The following is a 24,285-nucleotide window of genomic DNA, read 5'->3' as shown; positions in this document are numbered from 1 at the left end:
CTGCTTTGTGTACATCCTTATACCTCTTTTTGGGTGTGCAAAAGTAAAGAAATCAAACTGATGATTGGAAACTTTTTTTGGACAATTTGAAATATTAAAACTTTCATGATCTCATTGGCAAATAATCAGGAGGCATAAATCTTAATTAGTCAAGTGCATATTTAATAGAAAAAATAAATATTGGAAAAGTCCAGTCCTATCTTATATTAAATTTCTTTTATTGCTAGCAATTATTTTGTTGTATTATATTTTACAAAAATAGCATATTCAGCACAGAATATACAGATACTTCCAAAATCTTTAAAAAAATACTTAATTTTTTAAATCTTGAAATCAAAAAGAAATATAAACCTATAACTGAAACTTTGGAAAATATTGAAAACTATAAGTAAAAAAATAAACCCTTCTTTATTCAACATTTTGAGATAATCTGAGTTACTATTTCATTTCTAGTCTTTTTTGGCTTTGCTTGTTTTGTTTTCCAAAACTGTAATCATATCATACAACATATTCAATTTTATAGTGTCTTTTTAAAAAAAATTACACAATGTCAAATAAACATTGGCTAACTCTATCTAAACAGCATTTGTAATTAATGCATAATATCCCTCAAATTTAAAGTGCTTTATTTAACCATTCTTTTATGTTGAAAATTTAGAATCCCCCCCAATATTTCACTGTCATAAAAATGCTGCATTGAACACCTATGAACATAAAGCTTCTAAAAAATATTATTATTTCCATAGAAATATTTGAAAGGGCACTATAATCTGTTCAGTGTAAAATTTATATTTGTCCCCCCCACCTCTTTTTTTTTCCTGAATAAAGAAAGGAAAACTCTGCTTTCTGCCTTAGAGGTCCAGACTAATTTTTATCCCAGAAGTACTGGGAAAGTGTTTTTCAAAGGCCATCTAATTCGAATAATTTAGTTATTCATCTTTGCAATTACAGTCATATAAATGTCATTCTTTAAGACTATCACTCTATAGAGAAAAAGTTCATAGTTTAGTTAATGAAGTATCAAAAATTTATCAGGGTAAGTTACAGGAATTGGAACATTAGTACAGAATTTTAGTAAATAATAAAATGTTATTTTATTATTATTAGCTGGTAGCTAACACTTACTGTGTCAGATACTTTGAACTTCTTTATCTGCATTCTTTAACTGTAGTGATATATTACTGCATTATGATTCCTTCACCAGAATTCAAACTCTCTTCTTAAAGCTTTTTATTGCAGTATTACAAATGGAAAACTAAATAGATCTTAAGTATTCAGTTCCATGAATTTTCACAAAATGAATTAAACAGTGCCCTAGAAGACCTTCTTCTGTCTCCTGTAGTCAGTATCCACTAATTTCCAACACCTTGATTAGTTTTGCCTACTTTTAAAATAGTAGCTTTATTGAGATATATTCACATACCATAAGGTTCACTCATTTAAAATGCATATAATTCAGTGGTTTTTAGTATATTTACAGTGTTGTGCATCGATCGCCGCTAATTTCAGAAATTTCATGTCCCCAAAAAGAAACCCCGTTACCATTAGCAATAATTCCTTCCCTCTCTGCAGCCCCTGGCAACCACTAATCTCCTGTCTCTATGGATATGCCTGTATTTGACATTTTATATAAATGAATTGATACAATGTGACCTTTTGTATCTGGCTTTTTCACTTAGCATAACGTTTTTAAAGCTCATCATGTATCAGAACTTACCTTTTTATGGCTGAATAGTATATCATTATATTGGTATACCATATTTGCTTATCCATTTATCATTTTATTGACTTGCATTTTTTCTACTTTTTATGTTATGAATAATGCTGCTATGAACATTTGTATATATATATGTGGGTATATGTCTTGATAACTGTAGGCTTATAGTCATATTTGAAATCAGGAAGTGTTAGGCCTTCAACTTTGCTATTCTGTTTTTAAGAAGGTTTTGGCTATTCTGGGTCCCTTCTATTTTCATATGAATTTTAGAATCAGCTTATCAAAATCTGAAAAAAAAAAGCTGGGATTTTGACAGGAATCACATTGAAACTTTAGATTAATTTAGGGAGTAGTGCCACCTTAACAATATTGTCTTCTAACTCATGAACATGGATGTCTTACCATTTATTTTGGTTTTCTTTAATTTTTATCATGATGTTTTGTACTTTTCAGTACACAAGTCTAATGCTTCTTTTGTTAAAGTTATTAAGTAGTATTCTATTCTTTTTTATATTCTTATAAATGGAATTGTTTTCTTACTTTTATTGTTGAACTATTCACTGTAGCTTTGCTTATTTTTGTTTCCAAGTTATTATTTTTTTAAAGGTAATTTTTAAAAATTTATTTATTTTATTTATTTTTGGCTGCGTTGGCTCTTCGTTGCTGTGCGCAGGCTTTCTCTAGTTGCGGTGAGCGGGGTCTACTCTTCGTTGTGGCACGCGGGCTTCTCATTGCGGTGGCTTCTTTTGTTGTGGAGCACGGGCTCTAGGCACCCGGCCTTCAGGAGTTGTGGCTCGCGGGCTCTGGAGCGCAGGCTCAGTAGTTGTGGTGCACGGGCTTAGTCACTCCGCGGCATGTGGGATCTTCCCTGACCAGGGCTCGAACCCATGTCCCCAGCATTGGCAGGCAGATTCTTAACCACTGTGCTACAAGGGAAGCGCAGCTTTGCTTGTTTTTGAAATTCATTTAAGTGGAATAATTTTCCTATGTGATCTTTTGTGTGTCACTTTATTTAATACTATGGCTGTGAGATAATCCATGTTATTCCACATAGATGTCGTTTGTTCATTCTCATTGCTATGTATTTTCCATTGTAGTAATATAACACAGTTGATTTATATATTCCATCTTTATGTGCATTTGACTTGTTTCCAGTTTGGGGAAATTTGGATAGTGCTACAGTTAACATTCTTGTATACGACTTTAGGCAAACATATTACATATTTGTTCTGGGTGTATTCCAAGACATGAAAATTCAGCTTTTGAAAGTGCTACCGAAAAGCTTTATCAAGTGGTTTTAACAATTTACAGTTCTACCAGCAGTGCTTCAGTTGCTTTTTATACTAAAAAAACCCACTTTTGTATCATCTATCTTTTTCATTTTACACATTTTCAAAGTGTGTAGTGATATTTCATTTTTAAAATTTGCATCTTTATCATGACTAATGCTGTTGAGCATGTTCTTTTAAGTTAGTTATTTGTATAGTGTCTGTTCTATAGTGTTTATATAAGTCTTTTGCCCATTTTACATTGAATTGTCTGGTTTTTTTTCATATTTACTTGTAGGAGTTCTTTATTTATTATAGATATGAGTGATTAAAACAGTGTGATACTAGCACAAATATAGGAAATTGAGCAGTTGACCATTATGGACCCCAGAAACAGACCCTATGTATACTGTGTCTTACTTTATGGAAAAGATGAATTAAAGTGGGGAAATGATGGCCTTTTCAAAAAATAGTACTGATTTAACCGCTGACCTGTATGGTGTGATTTTTCTGTTATACACGTATTCAAATATCAATCCCAGATGAATTACACATCTGAATGTGAAATGCAAAGTAATAAAGCTTTGTGGAAAAAATATAGGAAAATAAATTTATAACCTTGAGGAAATCAAAGATTTCTTAAACAGGACACAAATAGCACTAACCGTAAATTAAAGCAATAATAAATTTGGCCTCTTTAAAAATAAGAAATTCTCGGGCTTCCCTGGTGGCGCAGTGGTTGGGAGTCCGCCTGCCGATGCAGGGGACAAGGTTCGCGCCCCGGTCCGGGAGGGTACCACATGCCTCGGAGCGGCTGGGCCTGTGGGCCATGGCCGCTGAGCCTGCGCGTCTGGAGCCTGTGCTCCGCAATGGGAGAGGCCACGACAGTGAGAGGCCTGCGTACCGCCAAAAAAAAAATAAAAAAGAAATTCTCTTTATGGAAAGATACTATTAAAAAGTGAAAAGACAAGACACAGATCAGGAGATATTTGCAAGTTACATATCCAAAAAAGGACTTTTATCCATAATTCAAATTAGGTACATTTTGCTAATTTTCAAGATTTTCATTGTAAAACATGTAACTATGTGTTAAAAAGGATCTTTGCCTTAATTTGGCCGATCTAAAAAAGATATCAAGGTAAGATAATGGTATATATAACAATGGGTTTTAAATCAATGAATTCTTACACATTGGAAATTATTAATCTAAATTCTGTATTTTTGTAAAATCCAGCATACTTATTTACAATTTAATATAGAACCCATTAATGTTAAAATTTTATTATTTAGTTTTATTGTCTGTTAAATTAACTAAAATGCTAAATCCAGTTATTTTATTACCTAAATACATGAAATCTAATGTGCCAAAAGATTCATATGGATACATTTTTTAGGGTAAATTTAATCCTATATATTATGTTCTGATAACTTATTAGGGTCATGTGAGATTAAGTTAGTTTTACATATAAAAACATAATTAAAATTAAACAAAAAAACTCTTAGAAAATTCAGTCCAGTAATGCTAAGAGCCTGATGCAATGTCACATAATTTTAATGAGTGGACTTATTTATTTTCAAATATATATACACATATATATATTTGTGAACAATTTGTATATAACTGTTATTTAAAGATCTAATTTTAAAATTTTGACTTCAAAATGTTTGAACTTTTATTATTATATTATGCCTGGGCTTTATCTTTCCTTATCAGTAAATACTAATATTTTAGAACTGGGTATTTATCATATACAATTTATTGTGATTTCAAACTTTATTGACTTTCTTTTGAATTCCAGTTGGCTTTGGTATACTTGAGATTATTTTAGAGAACTAATTTTTAAACCTCAAAACTCTAGAAGTTGTACTACTTTTATATAATACTCATTTCTTCTATTTACCCAATTTTGAAAAATTGATAAGAAGACTTCTGTGACAGCTGTAACATAAAACGTTTTTATTTTGTTACTGTTGAATTCACACTGTCAATTTTAATGAATCCTACCCAATTAAAATGGTGTGCATATTTTTGAGTCCATAATCAATATAATCAATTATATTTTACATAATTGCATAGATATAATTTTATCTCAGTATGTTGGGGGATTAATGCATTTTTCTAATATGTTGCAGAATTGCGAGAAGCTGGAGAATAATTTTGATGACATCAAGCACACGACTCTTGGTGAACGAGGAGCTCTCCGAGAAGCAATGAGGTAAGTCTGGGTCACCATAGCAACAGTCACAGATGTGGTAAAGAAAAAGTCATTCTTCATTATTGGGGGAACAAATGAGTTCATTGCCACCATTCAGCTCTGTTCTCTAAGGTATTAATTTGTCAGTGGAGAGACTTCCCTTGAGGCTGTACTTTGGTTTTGAAGCTGCATAAATGTTAAGCCTCAGTGCACAGTAAAAAATGTAAATGTTTAATTTGTTACTTAAAATGCTTAAGGGGTGTCTTGTTTTATATTTATACTAAACTGTGTGATTGAATGGAAATGTTGTTCATCTACATTCTGCCTGTATAAAAAAATAAATAGTACAATGGTGTTTTAACTGAGTAGTATTTTCTCCTAATTAATATTTAACTAAAATATTTTATAGGATTATACCATTGTATTTTTAAACTGATACACGTTTTCATACTATTATAAAGCATACAGATTAACTTTTTTTCAAATACAGCAGTCTATAATGAACCTGATGGGTTTTCTTTTTTTTCCTTTTTAACATTACTATTTCTGAATATTTTTCTGAAATCTCCCTAAACTTAATACCTTTTTAATAACTTTTAGGAAGCAGTCTTTAAATCCATCTGATCAGAATCAATGAAGGCTTTTACTAGGCATTGAAAATGTGTGAAGAATAAAACTTAGCATCCTTACAGCTGGAGAAACGACAACAAATGATGTTAATCTTAAAAGTTCTGAGCTTGAACCTTTGAGTGGGATAATTTCCAGTATATTTGTACAGAAATAGTATATTTGCCTTGATTTAGCCTGTGAAACTAAAATTGATTTTTAAAATATATCTGCTTCTATCCATGCTCATTTTTTAAGGGCTTAAATTAAGGCTAAAGACAAAATTTTAAATAGGAGAAAGGATAAACCTGTGAAGCTCCCTAGAAGGGTATTTTGGGCACAATTTTGTTATTGCTGGCACACAGTTACCATATACTTTAGGCTAGAAGCTGCTCTCATTTAGTGACCTCCCTTTTACCACGCAAGCAGCAGGGGAAAGTAATTAAATTTAATAGAAGCTGCCCTCATTTTGAAGCCACTTCTATTTAAAACCACAGGGGGAGGTAATTAAATTTAATGGAAACAGTAGCTTCTACACAAAGATACATGGTACTTCTATATGGATGATTATGATGTCACAAAAAGAGGAATAATATATTACTAGTATTGAGAAATTACCAGCTGGAGCAAGTGAGCCTATTTTATTGTTAATGTCTTTACTAATAAAAAAGATGGAAAAATAAAACTGAGTCCACAATAGAGAGTTTGTATCTATATACAATGCAAGTGGACATTCTCAGAAAGTAAAAGTTATTGAAAATAGTCGTAAATTTAAAATAAAGAGTAAAATGTATTGTGGAAAAGGCCAATGCAGAAGTTATGACTGAACTGCTGATTTTCAATATATTCTTTATCCTCTACCTGAAACTACCACAGGTATAAATTGAAAACATCATTTTTGTAAATGTTTATTGTAATAACTTTGAATATGTTAAGCATAACATCAATATTTATTTAGAACTGTACAGTTATTCTCTGTATTTTTATATCTATTCAGTTTGAAGTAAACCCATAGACCCAAAGGAAGACAAAGAGAATGCCAGCTCTGAAGCTTTGAATAAAAGGCCAAAAACATAGAAAGAATTGCAAAGGGGCAATGTGAATGAAAATGGGTGTGAGTGAGGGAAATACAATGAACAAGGGAAGGATGTAATTAGTATAGAAAATTCATCATCAAGAAAAAAACAAATTGAATTATGGGAGAACTGTGTTGGAAGAGATTATAAAATTCTGCCAAATTTTGTAATACTTGCCATCTTTGAAAATTCTGCTTTTCAAAAAGTAGAGATGAATTAATGAGAAAAACAAGTGTTACCTGATTGGAGTAACCTCTCAACCATCCATGCTATGAGATAAAGCAATAGGCTAGATAATTTAAATCAGCATTTAATCATATGGCTGTGTAATGTACTTTGTTTACATTGGCAGATATTTTACACATACACACACACACTCATAATCTTTAGATTCACTAAACACAACTAAATAATCTTGTTACCAAAAGCATTCAACAGTTTAGTGTACTGTGGGCCTAGCACTTTTTAAAAAACTTCTGGTTTTTGCCTTTAGAAAATACAGCAGGAGCTCATTCTTTATATGTGAGACTATGGAAGCATATAAACAAAAAGTTATAATGTTATGTGACTAATAGTATAAAAGGAGAATGCATCAAGGGGCAAAAATTAATTGTTCTCTCATCTATGATCATTTTTATTGTCTTACATGAAGAGTGTCAAATCAAAAAATACCATGGAGAGGATAAGAAATTTGATATAGGCCTTGAATATGGCCAGTTTTACAGGTAGAGGGAAAGGTATTGAACAAAGGGGCAAGATGTATTTCAAGAACAGTAAAGTGGTCTGACGTAGAGCAAATTTTTTTCAAGTTTTTTTTTTTTTTTTTTTTTTTACAGTAAAGGTAGTTTTATTAATATTACGTATCTCCAGCAAATAGTAAAGAGGTTATTATTGCTGTTTGTCAAATCACAAAGTATCTTTATGGTGTTTTTGTATGTATTTGTTTGTGTGTAACTTTTCTTTCTTTCTTTTTTTTTTTCATTTTAACATCTTTATTGGAGTATAATTGCTTTACAATGGTATGTTAGTTTCAGCTTCACAACAAAATGAATCAGTTATATATATACATATGTTCCCATATCTCTTCCCGCTTGCGTCTCCCTCCCTCCCACCCTCCCTATCCCACCCCTCCAGGCGGTCACAAAGCACCGAGCTGATCTCCCTGTGCTATGCGGCTGCTTCCCACTAGCTATCTACCTTGCGTTTGGTAGTGTATATATGTCTATGCCTCTCTCTCGCTTTGTCACCGTTTACCCTTCCCCCTCCCCATAGCCTCAAGTCCATTCTCTAGTAAGTCTGTGTCTTTATTCCTGTTTCACCCCTAGGTTTTTCATGACATTTTTTTTTCTTAAATTCCATATATATGTGTTAACATATGGTATTTGTCTCTCTCTTTCTGACTTACTTCACTCTGTATGACAGACTCTAGGTCTATCCACCTCATTACAAAGCTTTTTTGAATGTATGTTTTCCTGCAAAACTCACATAGGCAGAATTATTTGGTCAGTAATATCTCTCCTTATATACCAAGAATCCTTGGGTATAAATAAAGCAGTACGAGGTTGGCAGGGATGGTGGGAACTATTCAGAATTTCAGGGTGTGAGAGGGGGCAGTGGGAGACAAATATGAATAATTTGCCGACAATTTCAGTTAGTTCAGGGGCTGGTCTCAGGAGGCTTGTTGGAAATGTGTTTGTTACCATATTCTAGAGGTCAGTTACATAGAGTCTAGCTTGCCAGGATAGATACTTTAAATTACTTCAAGGAGTGATTGTGGTTTTTAAGGAAGGGTGACAGGATTAAATATATTGATAAAACTATGAAGATTATTTTACAGCTTTTTAGAATTCTAATAGGGTAAGAAAATACAATGTGGGGATAGATACAATCATTCATTTATTTAATAAACATTTATTGTGTTTCTGTAATACACCAGGTAATGGGGTTACAGATATGAATAAGGGAATCTCTGCCCTCAAGGGGCTAATGGCCTAGTTGGGGAGACAGATACAAAAATCAAATGCCTGATGTGAAGACTCAGAGCCTCAGCACTTGAGTTGTTTCCCTGATCCCAAAAATGACATGGCATTTTTTCTCTTGGTCCATGGGCATGACATAGCTTGGCTATTGAACATTCTTTTTTTCTCACTAACTTAACCTCTGCAGCAGCCCTCAGGTGGCTCTGGGCACCCGCAGTGGTACCCTCCTCCTGAGTTTGTCTGTAGTCTGGAGAAGTTGGAGCAAAACTGGACTGAATCTGAAGAGTGACATTTTGTGGCTGCCTTGGTTGGGCCTTATCATCAAGTTGGGTATTACCTCCTCATTTATTAAGGTTCTACTACTGCTATGAGCTTAGAACAAAAAAGAGAGGTCTCTGCCCTTACTCAGTTCTCTGTCATCTCATCCAATCCCTGTTCGTGGGCAGTCTTTGCCAAGCAATCTTGGGCCTGTTCTTTCATCAGTGTCCCAGCTCAGGAATCATTTTAGACCCCTCCGGTGCTTCTTCCTGATCCCAGATGTGAGGATCTAATCCTGGATGTGAGAACCTGTGGCCGGCTATTTAAAACGTGTAAGGGGATACAGCCTACTCTGGAATGTGCTGGCTAAATGAAACAAGTATTTTATTAGGTTTTAACTCATACCCAGACTGGGAAAAAATAATTCAAAAGTTTGTTTTGGCAGTAGAGGGTACAGTGGAGGGAATGAGAGATGTAGAGAAATCAGTGACCCCACTAAGATAAAGATAGAAGGGTATAGAGGTCAACAGAGGAGAGTGTGTTTGAGAAATTTAGAAATATTTAGAAGGTAGATCTGATGAGGCTCTGTGACTTAATAGCCTCAATATATTAAAAACTTGATTTAATCTCTGTTGCTCTGTTTAAAACCTTTTAAAGTTTTCTTATGCTTTCAGAATAAAGTCTAATTTTTTTGTGTATCCTACTAGATAGTAAATCTCATGAGGGTAGGAGGATTGCTATTTTGCTCTCCTTTGTATTCTTAGCCTTACCATAGTATTAGCATATTAGGTGCATAATAATTATTTGTTGAATTATTGATAAAGATAAAAAATAAGAAGGACATTTATCAAGGGCAAGTCAAAAAAATTTTTTTGACTTTGTATTCAACTTTTTTTCCCTTCCAGTTTTATTGAGATATAATTGACATACAGCACTGTGTAAGTTTAAACTCAAATGTTTTTATTTTGAGTATTTGGATATACATTAATTGAGATAGGGAAAGAGAAAAGAAGAGGAGGATTAAGTAAGATGATTTTAGTTTTCAGATGAATTTGAGATAGCTATGGTAAACTCATGTGTAAATTTGCAGTAGGCAAAGGAAAATACAACTCTGCAACTCAGGAAAAAGACTGGAGGTTGCAGCCTGGGATTTGTTAAGTATATTTATATTTGTAGCCATGGGAAAGCATCTGATTTCGAATGATAGTGCCTGGAATCAGAAAGGAGAATCTAACCAGATGCCTAAGAAAATACTTGGTTTAGGAAAATGTGTGTCAGAGAGAAACATATTTTGGGATTTAAACTTTTTTTTTGCGGTACGCGGGCCTCTCACTGTTGTGGCCTCTCCCGTTGCGGAGCACAGGCTCCGGACACGCAGGCTCAGCAGCCATGGCTCACGGGCCCAGCCGCTCCGCGGCATGTGGGACCTTCCCGGACCGGGGCACGAACCTGTGTCCCCTGCACCAGCAGGCGTACTCTCAACCACTGCGCCACCAGGGAAGCCTGGGATTTAAACATTTTAAATAACTTTCTCCAACAGAATAAATTGGGACTCTGATATGGTGTGTCTGAGCACTTGAACTGTGGCTAGTGTAACTGAAGAACTGAATGTTTAATTTTATTTAATTTTTATTAATTTAAATGTAAATTGTTGCATGTGGTTAGTGGCTATGGTTTGGACAGCATCGCCCCAGAGGGATGTTTTTGAGTTGCTAACATGACATTCACCTTTCTCTCACTGATGGAATTATCATCAAAGGAGAGTCTAGGGTAAGGATAAACCACATTCACACACATCACACATACACATCATGCACACTCTCAAAAAATGAAGAGTAAAACTGAAATCAGAACATAGTAATGGATATAAAACCAAAATTAACAAATATGATATGGAGGAGACAAGGTGACTATTATTTTCTAAAGACATGACTTGTATGTAGAAATCTCTATGGAATTAACGATAAAAACACTCTAGAAATTAATAAAAGAATTTAGTAATATGGACAGTTTTAAGATAAAGATGGAAATTTGTGAACTTTACTGTGTATTACCTATTCTATGAAGATCCTATGAGGTAGTTATATTAGAGTACCCCAATCATCCAGGACATGTTGAATTGCTCGGCAAATGGTATAAGAGACAGTTGTTTTGCTGTTTAGAAAAAAGAAATCACCTTATATTTTCACCTCACGGGTATTAAAGGAAGTTTCGTGTATATTAAAGAGCTAAAATAAATAAATGAGACAGCCACAGTCCAATAAACTATGAAAGTGACTATCTCTGAGGTTTAGATGGGGAAAGAGATAATAATCCAAAAAGTAGTTGAGGAAATAACTAAGCTTTGACTGCATTAAAAAAACTTCTGGGGCTTCCCTGGTGGTGCAGTGGTTGGGAGTCCACCTGCCGATTCAGAGGACATGGGTTCGTGCCCCGGTCCGGGAAGATCCCACATGCCGCGGAGCGGCTGGGCCCGTGAGCCATGGCCGCTGAGCCTGTGCGTCTGGAGCCTGTGCTCCGCAACGGGAGAGGCCACAGCAGTGAGACGCCTGCGTAACGCAAAAAAAAAAAAAAAAACTTCTGTATATCGAAAAAAATCACAAAATTTAAAGACAACATCAGTGTTCTGTATTGCCATGTGTGTAAGAGATTCAAAAAAATTTAGGAGCTTAGTGGTTAATTGGCAAAGTATGATTAAGAAACCCTTAAAATATTCAACTCTAATGGCAAGCAAAATATAAATTACATAAAAAGTACTAATTCTTGGTTATTGACGTTACTGCAGTTCAGCGAGGAGGAGATTTTTGAGTGCTGGAGATGGAATGGTAAGAGCCATTGTCCCATTCTCAGAGATCAAGAGCAATTGAAATTACTTTTACATTTAAGGAAGGGAGTGTACCAATAAGTACTAAGAACCTTGAAACAAGCATACCCCTTTTCATATAAATTTAACTTCATGAAATATACTATGCACAAGACATAGACATTATGGACAATCTGAAACTGTTTCTCAAATTATAGAATATAACAGTAAACAAATTGAGTAGAATCTAATTGTCTACTATTAAGGAAATAATAAGAAAATGAAGTTTCTAGAATATAAAATAATATATATGGTATATCAATAAATATATATACATAATGGTAAATTGTGGCATATTTAGTTATATCTGGATATTAAAATGATCTTTAACACAGTGTTTTTGGGTGACACGAGTATCATCATGTTCACTGAAAAATACCAGGAAACAAAATTACATGTAGAACATGATCTCCATTGAATATAAAGAATAAAGAGAAAAAAGATAGGAATAAAATACAGCAAAATATATTATATCTGAGTGGTGGGCTTACACATTTCTCAGGCTTATAATTTTCTGTTCTAAATTTTCTATAATGGGAGCATATTATGAATGATTAGAAAAATAATGAGGTACGTAGGCGCGGACCGGCGTGTTCTTGGGATTAGAGAGCGGGACGTTTGGCTTGCGAGCGGGAACCTCTGAGTCGTGCACGGAGAAAGAACGATTTAATAATGGGTGATGTCGAGAAGGGCAAGAAGATTTTTGTTCAGAAGTGTGCCCAGTGCCATACTGTGGAAAAGGGAGGCAAGCACAAGACCGGGCCAAATCTCCGTGTTCTGTTTGGGCGAAAGACAGGACAGGCTGTCGGAGTCTCTTACACAGATGCCACAAGAACGAAGGCATCACCTCTGGGGAGAGGAGACGCTGATGGAGTATGTGGAGAATCCCAAGAAGTACATCCCTGGAACAAAAATGATCTTTGCTGGCATTAAGAAGAAGGGAGAAAGGGCAGACTTGATAGCTTATCTCAAAAAAGCTACTAATGAGTAATAGTTGGCCACTGCCTTATTTATTATGAAACAAATGTCTCATGACTTTTTATGTGTACCATATTTAAATTGATCTCATACACTAGAATTCAGATCATGAATGGCTGATGTAATATTTCTGTCCTGATTTAAATAAGATTGGCTTGTGGCTAAATAAATATGGTCAGCTTTTTGAATTTTGATAGTAATTCTGGTTCAACAAGTACTATCACTGTTTTCCCTTTCTAAAGAGATGATTAAACTTGAATAAGGAATGTTAAACTTTTCAGGGATATGGTGAATGCCTTCTCAAACCCTATAGGAGATTGGTTTTATATTTAGATTTCTATAACTGGTTATATTAATATATTTAAATATTGAGAAGCTCCCTTCACTGTCTCATAGACCAGCAAGAGTCACCTGTGTTTCAAGTTGTGTTCATTCGCCCGTTAAGGCAAGGGCTGAAGATACACTGACAATGTCCACTTTCCCTTTTTGGTCTTAACTATGCCAATTTAATTAAAATTCTCCATCTAAAAAAAATAAAAGAAAAAAAGAAAAATAATGAAGTAAGAAGCAAAAATGGGAAGAATAAAATAAGATATAAAATCTTGGATAAGTGGCAAAAATCAGATTTTAGACTCCAATTGTGATTTTAGATAAATTAGTCTTTTTTAGTCTTTTTTATAAGATAGGATTAAAAGCTTAATAGGATTGATATGAAGAACAACAATAATGTAGGAGAGAATGCTTTGTAATTTATGAAACTAAGAAAATGAAGATACAAAGTATTACAATGTTTGTATACATTATTTCCATTGAATGGTGTATAGTGCTTATTTCAAATAAATTACATATGTCATACATAATGGAATTGACTGGAAAACTTCGGTGTGGTCTTAGAATGTAGAATGCCAGAGGGAATATTTTTTATCTAACTTATAGAGTCCATTGTAGTTCCATGGCTGTGTGGAAATACTGTACAGGATTTCTGAAAATGATGACATGAAAAAATTTCAAGGACAGAAAAAAATGTATCATCTTCAGGTGAAATCTCTGTCTATAGTATGATAATAGTGAATTTAGAGGTGAAATTCTCAATTTCTTTTCGTTTTTTCCCCTTATCTCTGCCAATTCAACCCTCTTATCATACCAAAGTGATTTGATTACTGTATTATATTTTGCACCTGTCATAGTCCCTGTAATCATTTCTAAACATCAAGGGGAAAAGTGGGACCTTTTTAAAAAACGTGGTGTCTCTTTGTCACCTTTTTACTTCCCAAGGCAGTGGTGGGCCATGTGTAGTAGAAATAATGAAATTGGAAGGTACTTCAGTTGAATAACTTAAGAAAATGGGGTGTCAAAATCTGAAAGAAAAGTTACATATAGAATATAGTTCATTAAGAAAAAAATGTAAAAAACTATATGAAGCTTTCTGATAATGACTTAATACACAAAAATATAGATTGGTGAGATCTGTGAATATACCTCTATGGTAAGAATATAAATTACATTTTAGAGTACAGACATAGCCAATTAAGGGTTAGTATTTTATTTGTAGAGCCATACATATTCAGTGAGAGCTGTTACATTTGGTGATTATTCTAAAGATAAACTACCAGGGCATTATATCTCTGAAATCTATTCCTTTTTGCTCAGCTTTGTCACGTGTTAGGAATTCTGTCACTAGATGGTGATGTTGAGTTGCACAGTTTATGTTCTTGGCTTTTTTTCTGGTGCGTGTAATAGTAATTGTAGGTGTACCATAAACCCAGCTATGTATCCAGAGTTAAAACTGAAAGTATAACTATGTAAATTAGGAAAATAATTTTAAGGGATACAGTACATTTTAAATATCATTTAAGTTGAAAGGTAAAAATCCTTTAAAGCTATTGCTTTACTTTAGACTTTGAGAGGTAGAAGGAATATAAATAGCAATCTAAACTTTTCATTGAAAGAGTGAGGTCTGAAGAGAGATTCAAAGACATTAAAAAGAAGTATTTTTCAGCTTTTCCTTCTAGATGTGTTAGTTTATAAAGTACAACTTTAATTTCATTCCTCTGTTAATATCTAGTGGTACTGAGGCTGTTTGCCATCTGATCTAAGGGATGTGTTACTCCTGGTACCTACATATTGTTTTAGTTGCTTATTGTTTTAGTTATATTAATTTTGCATCCCTTGCTAAGCATAATGGTTAAACTACACTGGTATTTCTTTAACTGGTACTTCTACATGAATTGAAGTAAAAGACTGTCTCTATGAGTAATTTGGCCATCTGAATAAGACTTGAAGATAAGAATATTATCACTATCCTACTTAACTTTACACTTGTAGATAAGTTTGTGTGTGTATGTGTATATATATATTATATGCAGAAATGTGTGTTTGTATATATATATATGTCCATATATATGTACTCTATCTCTATTAATTTCTATCTTTATTTCTATCTCTATATGAATCTCCCTGTCCCAGTCAAGGAAATCTTGCAGTTTGACAGCATTTGAAGTTTGGAGATCCATTTGCTTTTTAGACATATCTGTTAGAATTACAGTTTTATGCACAACTTTCAATGAAATTCTTTTATGATGGTAAAAAAAATGAGGGGGAAGAGAAGGCAACCTAAATATTTATGAATAGTGAATTGAATAAGTAGTTTAGAAAACAAATCTAAGGCATGAGAAAATTTGAAGTGGTGCTGAAGAGAAGTATAAAATAAATAAAATGAGAAATTATTAAAATATTTCTAATGAAATCAGCAGGCTGTTTAATGGTATGAAAAGTAAACACAAATTGTTTAAAATCCTGAATGTTATATAATGATCAGTGATTCAATATTAGTAACATATTTTTGTTTTCAAAGTTTACAAAAATAAAGGTAATTATAAATGCCCATGTGTGTGTATGTGTGTTTTAACTACATGCAAAGTTTGACCTGTGAAATTGGATGCAGAAGCAATGTGTAAGCTTTCTATTTTAATCATATTTCTTGATCCTATAATAATTATATTTCTGCAAGTTTTTTTTTTTTCGCTAAATGGATCAGCAGGAATCTCTGGAAGACACACCCTACCCTCCGCCCCCATTAAGCAGGTTACAAGAGTATCCTCTTTTCTTCCATGCAGAGGAGAATATCTTGTCTTTATCATTTCTGTTAGAGCGAGGCACACACTCTACTATGCACATAAGCACGTGTCTATGGTTTCTGTCACCTAACATAGAAAGAGGGCAACCAAGCTGAATATCTTCAAATTTTATAAAATATAAAGACAAAAGCACACCATCACTTTTTCTAGATAATGATGTGATGGAACTACTTTAATAACACTATTGAAATGCAGCTTAGAAAATGTAGGTTAAGCATTAGGAAAATGATTATGTAAAAATATATGTAATTAACTGCATTTGATTATATATTCTGTGTAATTAAGTTAATGTAATTTGTGTACTATGAATACATATGTATACACACAGTTTACACATATGTGTGCAAATGTGCACACATGTATGCACACACACATACATTTGGTATTATCTGTTTACTGCATAACTTAAGAATGTTACTTTCATTCATTTCAGGGATGAGTGAAAGCAAGATTTGTCATTCAGTTTCCAATGGGCCAAAGATAGTTTAATTTTTTCACCATTCAAGGGAGGTAGAAGAAAAGTTCTATATTAATTTTCACTAATGTTTAATAAAACCAAATATATACCTCATACTTGTGGATTATTTATGGATTTGGTAGCAATTGACATATATGAATTAGGAGCTATGTTAATTTACTGTTTTCCTCTACTTTGAACTTTTTTTTTTTTTTAATTATTTATTTATTTTTCGCTGTGTTGGGTCTTCGTTTCTGTGTGAGGGCTTTCTCCAGTTGTGGTGAGCCGGGGCCTCTCCCGTTGCGGAGCACAGGCTCCAGATGCGCAGGCTCAGTAGTTGTGGCACACGGGCTTAGTTGCTTTGCGGCATGTGGGATCTTCCCAGACCAGGGCTCGAACCTGTGTCCCCTGCATTGGCAGGCAGACTCCCAACTACTGTGCCACCAAGGAAGCCCTCTACTTTGAACTTTAATTAGAATTTGAGTGTGAGAAGTGATTGCATACTTATTAATTATAAATTTGGGGAAACAGCAGCACAAGTAAATCAGGCATGACTTGATACAGTTATATACTTATAAAATGCATTACCATATTCATTAATCTGAGCATTGGTTCTTTCAACCTGGTGCCCACTGTGTAACTAGACAATATGTTCTTAAAAGAAATATTTACAGAAAAAAATCAAATTACTATTGTAACTGCTATTTTATGACAACTTGATACATTTAGAACGATAAAACCAAAACAGAAAATATGTATTATTATATTAGAAGTTACTATTTAAAACAACATTAGCAACAACATAAATAAATAGTACTTAACTAAGGTAAAAAAAAATTGCATTTTTCCTTTTGTAGCAAAAGACTGTGGGTTAAAGACTACAGAGAAAGGATACAGCTTTTGTTTTGCTACCAAAGAAAAGTACAGAGCTGTCTTACTCTAGAATGCTTATCATTTTAGATACAGACTTTGAATGAGCAGCTAATAGCTAAAATTATTTAGGAGATAAAAATTGGTACTGTGAGGATTAGCTTTAATTTTAAGTATCCGTAATTGAAGTGCCCCATTATGATTTTAATGTTATGATAATCTTGTTAACAAGCTGTTGTGTATATACTATCATATTTTAATGTAGTTACAAAGCTTAAGTAAACCATAAAGTAAATTGCTTTTTGAATCAGGCTTTTACAAGTGGAAAATTAGTAGTTTACATGTTTTGAATATGTATTTTGTAATTATATTTGGCATTTTCTACAATTTAAGAAGAATAATAGAATGGGTTTATAGATAATTCATTATTGTTTATAAGTACATTGGTATATTTTGTTATTGCTCATTCTAATTAATTTAGGTTCATTCCACATATAACACAACAGCTGATTCTATTTTTTTTTCTGTAATAGTCTTCTCTTCTAGAAGATATACATTGCAGTTTAGTTTTTCTATTTACCATTTCTCATATATCAGCACACTACATTTAAAAGAAGATTTCTACCCTTTCTTATCTATTATTTCTACAGGTTATTGTGATGTATACTGAATTCTATCCATCGAGAGTGTTTGTGTTTACTCTATTTTTTGGGAAGAAAAAATGTATCCCATTCTGACAATTGGTGAAGATAGCTAACTGGTTAGATTTACTTTTTCTGAATTTGTTGCTTAAAGAAACAGAACATGGTAATTTGGTAGTCTAAAGCAGAAGTAAGCAAACAGTTTATGTAGAAGTCTGGATAGTATCTTCAGCTTTCTGGGTCATATGGTCTCTAATTGGAACTATTCAGTTGTGCTGGTATAGTGCAAATGCACCCACATAGACAATATGTCATCCAACGGGTGTGGCTGCATTATTGTGGCTGTGTTCTAATGAAATTTTATTTATGGAAATTGGCAGCCAGCTGGATTTGTCCCATGGGTCATAGTTCACTGACCCCTCGTTAAGAGCAAACTTGACATAAACCAATTAAAATAAATTTCAAAGAATTGTTTGGTACATATATTATGAATTTGTGATTTTCCCTGATTAATAGTAAAAATATTATGAAGCTCTTCCACTGTTATTAATAAGTGTGACTTAGAACATTTACTGAGGTGTCATATCTCCTAGTTTCTGGGCTGTTCCTTGAAACTGAATAAGTTACATTTCCTGGATTACTCATGCAAGTGAACAGGCATGATTAAGAATTAAATCGTCAGTTGCAATTGTAAAGTCACCAATATGCAGGCAACTTGAGGTATCCATGTCAATGCCACTGAATCAGTTAGCATTAATCTGTTATGCTTGTGGTTGAAGAACCATGTACATTATGAAACAGTATAATGTTACTCTCCGGTTTGACACTAGTTAACCACAATGAGGTACCTATGAAAATTCAATGTTGTGATATAATAGTTTATCAATTATTTTTATAAATGGATGAAGAATCATGGCATCTACTAAAGTACATACATGCTAGCTGATATTTATTGGAAAATATTCATTGTGATGTGTTTTTTGTCTATTTAACTCCTTTATAAGGTTTTGTACCCATGAGACTCTCTGAGGAATTGCCTCTATTTTAAAATTTAATCAATCAATATTTACTTAATAAATCAGTGAATCATGAATAAATATTTTTCTTGTAGTGCACAAAGAAGTTTTTTCTAGGCCATATGGGATACTCTGTACTCTTTAAAAAAATGCTCCTGATGTTTAAATTTCAACCTTCCTAATATCTTCCAAGAAACCTCCTAAGAAATTTAGTTAATTTAGTACATGTCCTAACTTTTAGCCCTATAGTTCTTTCCCATTTTAAGGGCCATTACTTTGGCTGGCAAATAAAAGAAATAATAGTAGTCATTTTATTTAGAAGTCTTCCATAATGTCAACTTCCATCAAGTTTTAGTGGAAATGGGTGTCTGTCGTTGGATGTCATAGGTGATACTTTTAGTTGATATCTGTGCTGTGTTTACAAACCAATTATCCTGCCAGTATCTCCCTCTATCTTTGAGGAGAGTTTAGAGCAATCTTTCTTTTTTTTTTTTTAGATAGGTAAGAAAAATGATTTACAATAAGGTTAAATTACTTACTGGTATTATATTTGTCATTGTCATATTTTTCCTTCATATTTCATTTCTTCCTTCATCCCCTTAGATGTTGCTTATAATTTCATATTCTGTAAGGGAATATTGCTTGAGACATTTCTCACCCAGGGCTAAGAACTATGTTGAAATTTAAACAGTTTGGATGAAAAAGCTGTTTGAGGAATCAGATTTTTTCTTTTTAATAGTGAAACAAGGATAAGAAATTTTTTCATTGTAAAGAAATAAATTACTAGTTTTGACATATAATTATAGTTAAATGATTGCATATGAGTAAAATATATTAAATAATTAAAAAGCATTGGGTAGCAAGTTTGAGCCAGTTAGAACCATTAACTGAAGCCTGAGAATCATTGCTTAGTTTCAGTCATTCCATTAAAATGAAAGTCTATTTTTATTTGGTAGTAATACAAGACTTGTCTTGCAATTCATATTTCTTCAGGATTATTCTGCTCACTTGAAATTTTTATAGAATTGATTGTTCTTTCAGTATTTCCACCAAAATATTTACCTGCTTTTAAGGGTCATGATAAATATTTTTGTCACATGTATTTCTATAGATGATATAGTTATTCCAGAAAGATATCTTGACTATATCAATACTAATACATACTATTTGCAATCTATAAATATATGAGCAAGCTTAAGATTATATAAACATGCCAAATTATTGTATACCTCTTATTATTTTTATCTGCTTATATATAACAATAAATACATTTTATATATGATGTTGCGTAGAAGTATATTTACACAAATTTCCAAAGTCTATTTAGGATATGAATAAATTCCTTAACTAAGTTTTATATTTTATATCCTCATAAGTATGTAACATGGTGGATTATTTGGACTTTATATAATTGAATATTACTCAGCCATAAAAGAATGTAATAATGCCATTTGCAGCAACATGGATAGACCTAGAGATTATCATCCTAAGTGAAGTAAGCCAGACCTGGAAAGACAAATATCATATGATATCACTTATATGTGGAATCTAAAAGGAAAAAAAAGACACAAATGAACTTATTTCCAAAACAGAAACTCACAGACATAGAAAACAAACTTTCTCAAAGGGGAAAGGGAGGTGGTGGGAGGGATAAATTAGGAATCTGGAATTAACATATACACGGTCCTATGTATAAAATAGATAACCAACAAGGACCTACTGTATAGCACAGGGAACTATCAATATAGTCAATATTTTGTAATAACCTATAAGGGAAAAGAATCTAAAAATGATATATATATATAAAACTGAATTGCTGTGCTGTACACTGGAAAATTACATGATATAGTAACTCAACTATACTTCAATAAAAAAAAATTTTTTAATAAATAAAAAGAAAAAAGATCATGGATGCATACATCATTATTTTAAATAACGAAAAAGAAAAAAAGACCCAAATAAAAAGATCTATCTGACAAGATTCAGAACAAAGCAAGAATGTCCACTCTTAACACTCCTTTTTAATACCGTATTGGAAGTCCTAACTAATGCATAAAACAAGAAAATGAAATAAAAGGTATACAGATTGAGAAGGTAGATATAAAACTGTATTTGTTCACAGATCACATGATTGTCTATGTGGAAAATCTGAAAAATATTGACAAAAAACCCTCCCGGAATATTGACAAGAAAACCTCCTGATATATAATAAGCATTATATCAAGGTGGCAAGATACATGGTTAATAAACAAAAATCAATTGTTTTTCTCATACCAACAATGAGCAATTGGAATGTGAAATTCAAAACACATTATGATTTACATCAGCAACCCCCAAAATGAAATACTTAGGTATAAATCTAACAAAATATATGTAAGATCTATATGAAGAAAACTATGAAACTCCAATGGACAAAATCAAAGAAAAACTAAATAAATGGAGAGATTCCATGTTCCTTGATAGGAAGTCTCAGTTTTCTTAAAATATCAGTTCTTCCCAAGTTGATCTTTAGCTTCAATACAATCCTAGTCAAAATCCTAGCAAGTTATTTTGTGGATATTGACAAACTGATTCTAAAGTTTATGCAGAGAGGTAAAAGATCCAGAATAGCCAGTACAATATTGAAGGAGAACAAAGAGAATTTACACTACCCAATTTTAAGATATTCTAGCTACAATATTGTGGTGTAGTATTGGCTATAGAACAGACAGATAAATGGAACAGAATAGGTAGCCCAGAAACAGACCCATACAAATATAGTCAACTCATCTTTGACCAAGGATCAAAGGCAATATGATGGATACTGGATAGTCTTTTCAATAAATGGGGCTGGAACAACTGGACATCCACATGTATAAAAATGAATATAAACACAGACCTTACAGCCTTCACAAAAATTAACTCAAAGTGGATCATAGACTTAAATGTAGAATGCAAAACTAGAAAATTCCCAGAACATAGGAGAAAACACAGGTGATCTTGAGTCACTGATAACTTTTAAATACAATACCAAGGCATGATCTGTGAAAGAAAGGTTGATAATCTGGACCTCATTAAAATTAAAAATTTTCTCTGCAAAGACACTGCCAACAGAATAAGAAGACAAGTCACATACTGGGAAAATATTTTCAAAATACATATTAGATAAAGGACTTTTACTCAAAATATACAATGAACTCTTAAAACTCAATGATAATAAAACAAACAACCTGATTAAAAAATGGGCAAAAGATCTGAACATTTTAGTGACCCTAAAGTACACTATGGACTTTGGGTGATCAAGACGTGTCAATGTTGATTTATCAATTGTAAAAGATTATGGCCAAAAAATAAAATCTCTACGATTTTAATATTTTCAAAGTTGATTTCTATCTCAGCATATGGTTTATACCTAGTGAATATTTCATGTTGACTTGACAAGAATGTTTATTCTGCAATTGTTGGGTGTAGTGTCCTATAAATGTCACTTAGAGACAGTTGATAGTGTTATCTATATCTTCAATATCCTTATTGATTTTTATTTATTTAAACATTTATTTTTTTCTGAGAGAGGGTTGTTAAACTCTTCAAGTATGATTTGAGATTTGTCAGTTTTCTTCTTTTGTTTCTAACAGTTTTTATTTCATGCCCCATTCCCTCTTCCCTTTTTTTTTTTTTCTGTTTGCCTTTTAGAACTTTAGTCTCTATAAGCCTCCCACACAGCACTAGAATTCTGCATATATCCAGCAGGGAGACAGACGTGTTTGTCTGTCTTAATGTTCCACTTACAACACCCCTTCCCTTGTGCCAATGATCACTAAAAGTTTTGGTAATTTCTCCTCAACTTATCTTGAGAACATTCTCCCTTCTCAAGAACTTCAGTTTGTGCAATTTTCCTTGCTTTTTCAGATCTCTGATGCCTCTGAAAATGTTTGTGGTTTATTCAGCTTTTTCTCGTTTTTGGCAATTAGAGCATCGATTGACCTACCGTGACCTACTACATTCTGTATAGAAGTTGAAGTCCCCCTCTGTCTACCTTAACACATTGTGTTGATTATTAAATTTATGTATTGGTTGAATATAAGCAATTACATGTCATTATAACTTTAGAGAAAAACAAATCTTGTTTTCCTTTTGTTTGTTTTATTCATTTCAAGCAGAATATTTTTTTCTTTTAATTAAAAACATTTTCTTTTATATTGGCATACAGTTGATTTACAATGTTATGTTAGTTTCAGGCGTACAGCAAAGTGATTCAGTTATACATATACATGTTATCTATTCTTTTTCAGATTCTTTTCCCATTTAGGGTATTACAGAATATCCTTATCCTAAATAATATCCTAATAATAGTAGAGTTCCCTGTGCCATACAGTAGGTCCTTGTTGATTATCTATTTTATATTTTGTAGTGTGTACATGTCAACTCCAAATTTCTAATTTATCCCTTCCCCACCCCAACCTTTCCCCTTTAGTAAGCATAAGTGTGTTTCTGAAGCCTGTGAGACAGTTTCTGTTTTGTAAATAAATTCACTTGTATCCTTTTTTTAAAATTCCACATATAAGGGATATCATGATATTTGTCTTTCTCTGACTTACTTCACTTAGTATGATAATCTCTAGGTCCATCCACGTTGCTATAAATGGCATTATTTCATTCTTTTTTATGGCTGAGTAATATTCCATTGTGTATATATACATATGTATATATGTATATATACACATATATATGTATATACATATATCTTATATGTATATCTTTTTTTAACATCTTTATTGGAGTATAATAGCTTTACAATGTTGTGTTAGTTTCTGCTGTATAACAAAGTGAATCAGCTATATGTATACATATATCCCCATATCCCTCTTGTGTCTCCCTCCCTCAAGCAGAATATTTAATATTTTTCCTCTTGGGTCCTGTTCTCACTTTGCATTCATGCCTTTAGTGATCGCACCTCCTTATTTTGCCTTTATTCGTAGTCTGTGTGTTAGTTATTGTCTCTTAAATCTGTATTATCTGCCACATCACTTTCTTGAACCCCAAACCCAAAGCTCTAAATGCTTATTTGACATTTGCATGTTTGTCATGCAAAACTCATCTTCCTTAAACCAAAATTAATGTGCTTTACCTTTCAATTGGTCAGTCTTCTATCCTTTCAGAGTTTTAATTTTGACTCTGTCCCTCAGACTGACTGTAATTTTTAGTAAGCTTCTTAACGTCTATGAGCCTTATTTTTCAACACATT

General features: G+C 32.8%; 1 protein-coding gene and 1 pseudogene across 1 annotated transcript in view; both read left to right on the top strand.

Moving 5' to 3' along the window:
- The window catches only part of DPYD (dihydropyrimidine dehydrogenase), a 369,420-nt gene that overhangs the window by 105,921 nt on the left and 239,214 nt on the right, over positions 1–24,285 (top strand). Inside the window, exon 3 of the mRNA XM_065885362.1 lies at positions 5,119–5,201. Coding sequence (XP_065741434.1) covers positions 5,119–5,201 — 83 coding nt within the window. The remainder of the gene's footprint in view (positions 1–5,118; positions 5,202–24,285) is intronic.
- On the top strand, positions 12,635–12,953 carry LOC136130659 (cytochrome c-like; annotated as a pseudogene).

This window comes from Phocoena phocoena, chromosome 1 (assembly GCF_963924675.1).
Source record: "Phocoena phocoena chromosome 1, mPhoPho1.1, whole genome shotgun sequence".
Taxonomy (NCBI): Eukaryota; Metazoa; Chordata; class Mammalia; order Artiodactyla; family Phocoenidae; genus Phocoena; species Phocoena phocoena.
Note: the sequence above shows the minus strand (reverse complement) of the source record. Positions and strands in the feature narration are given on the sequence as shown.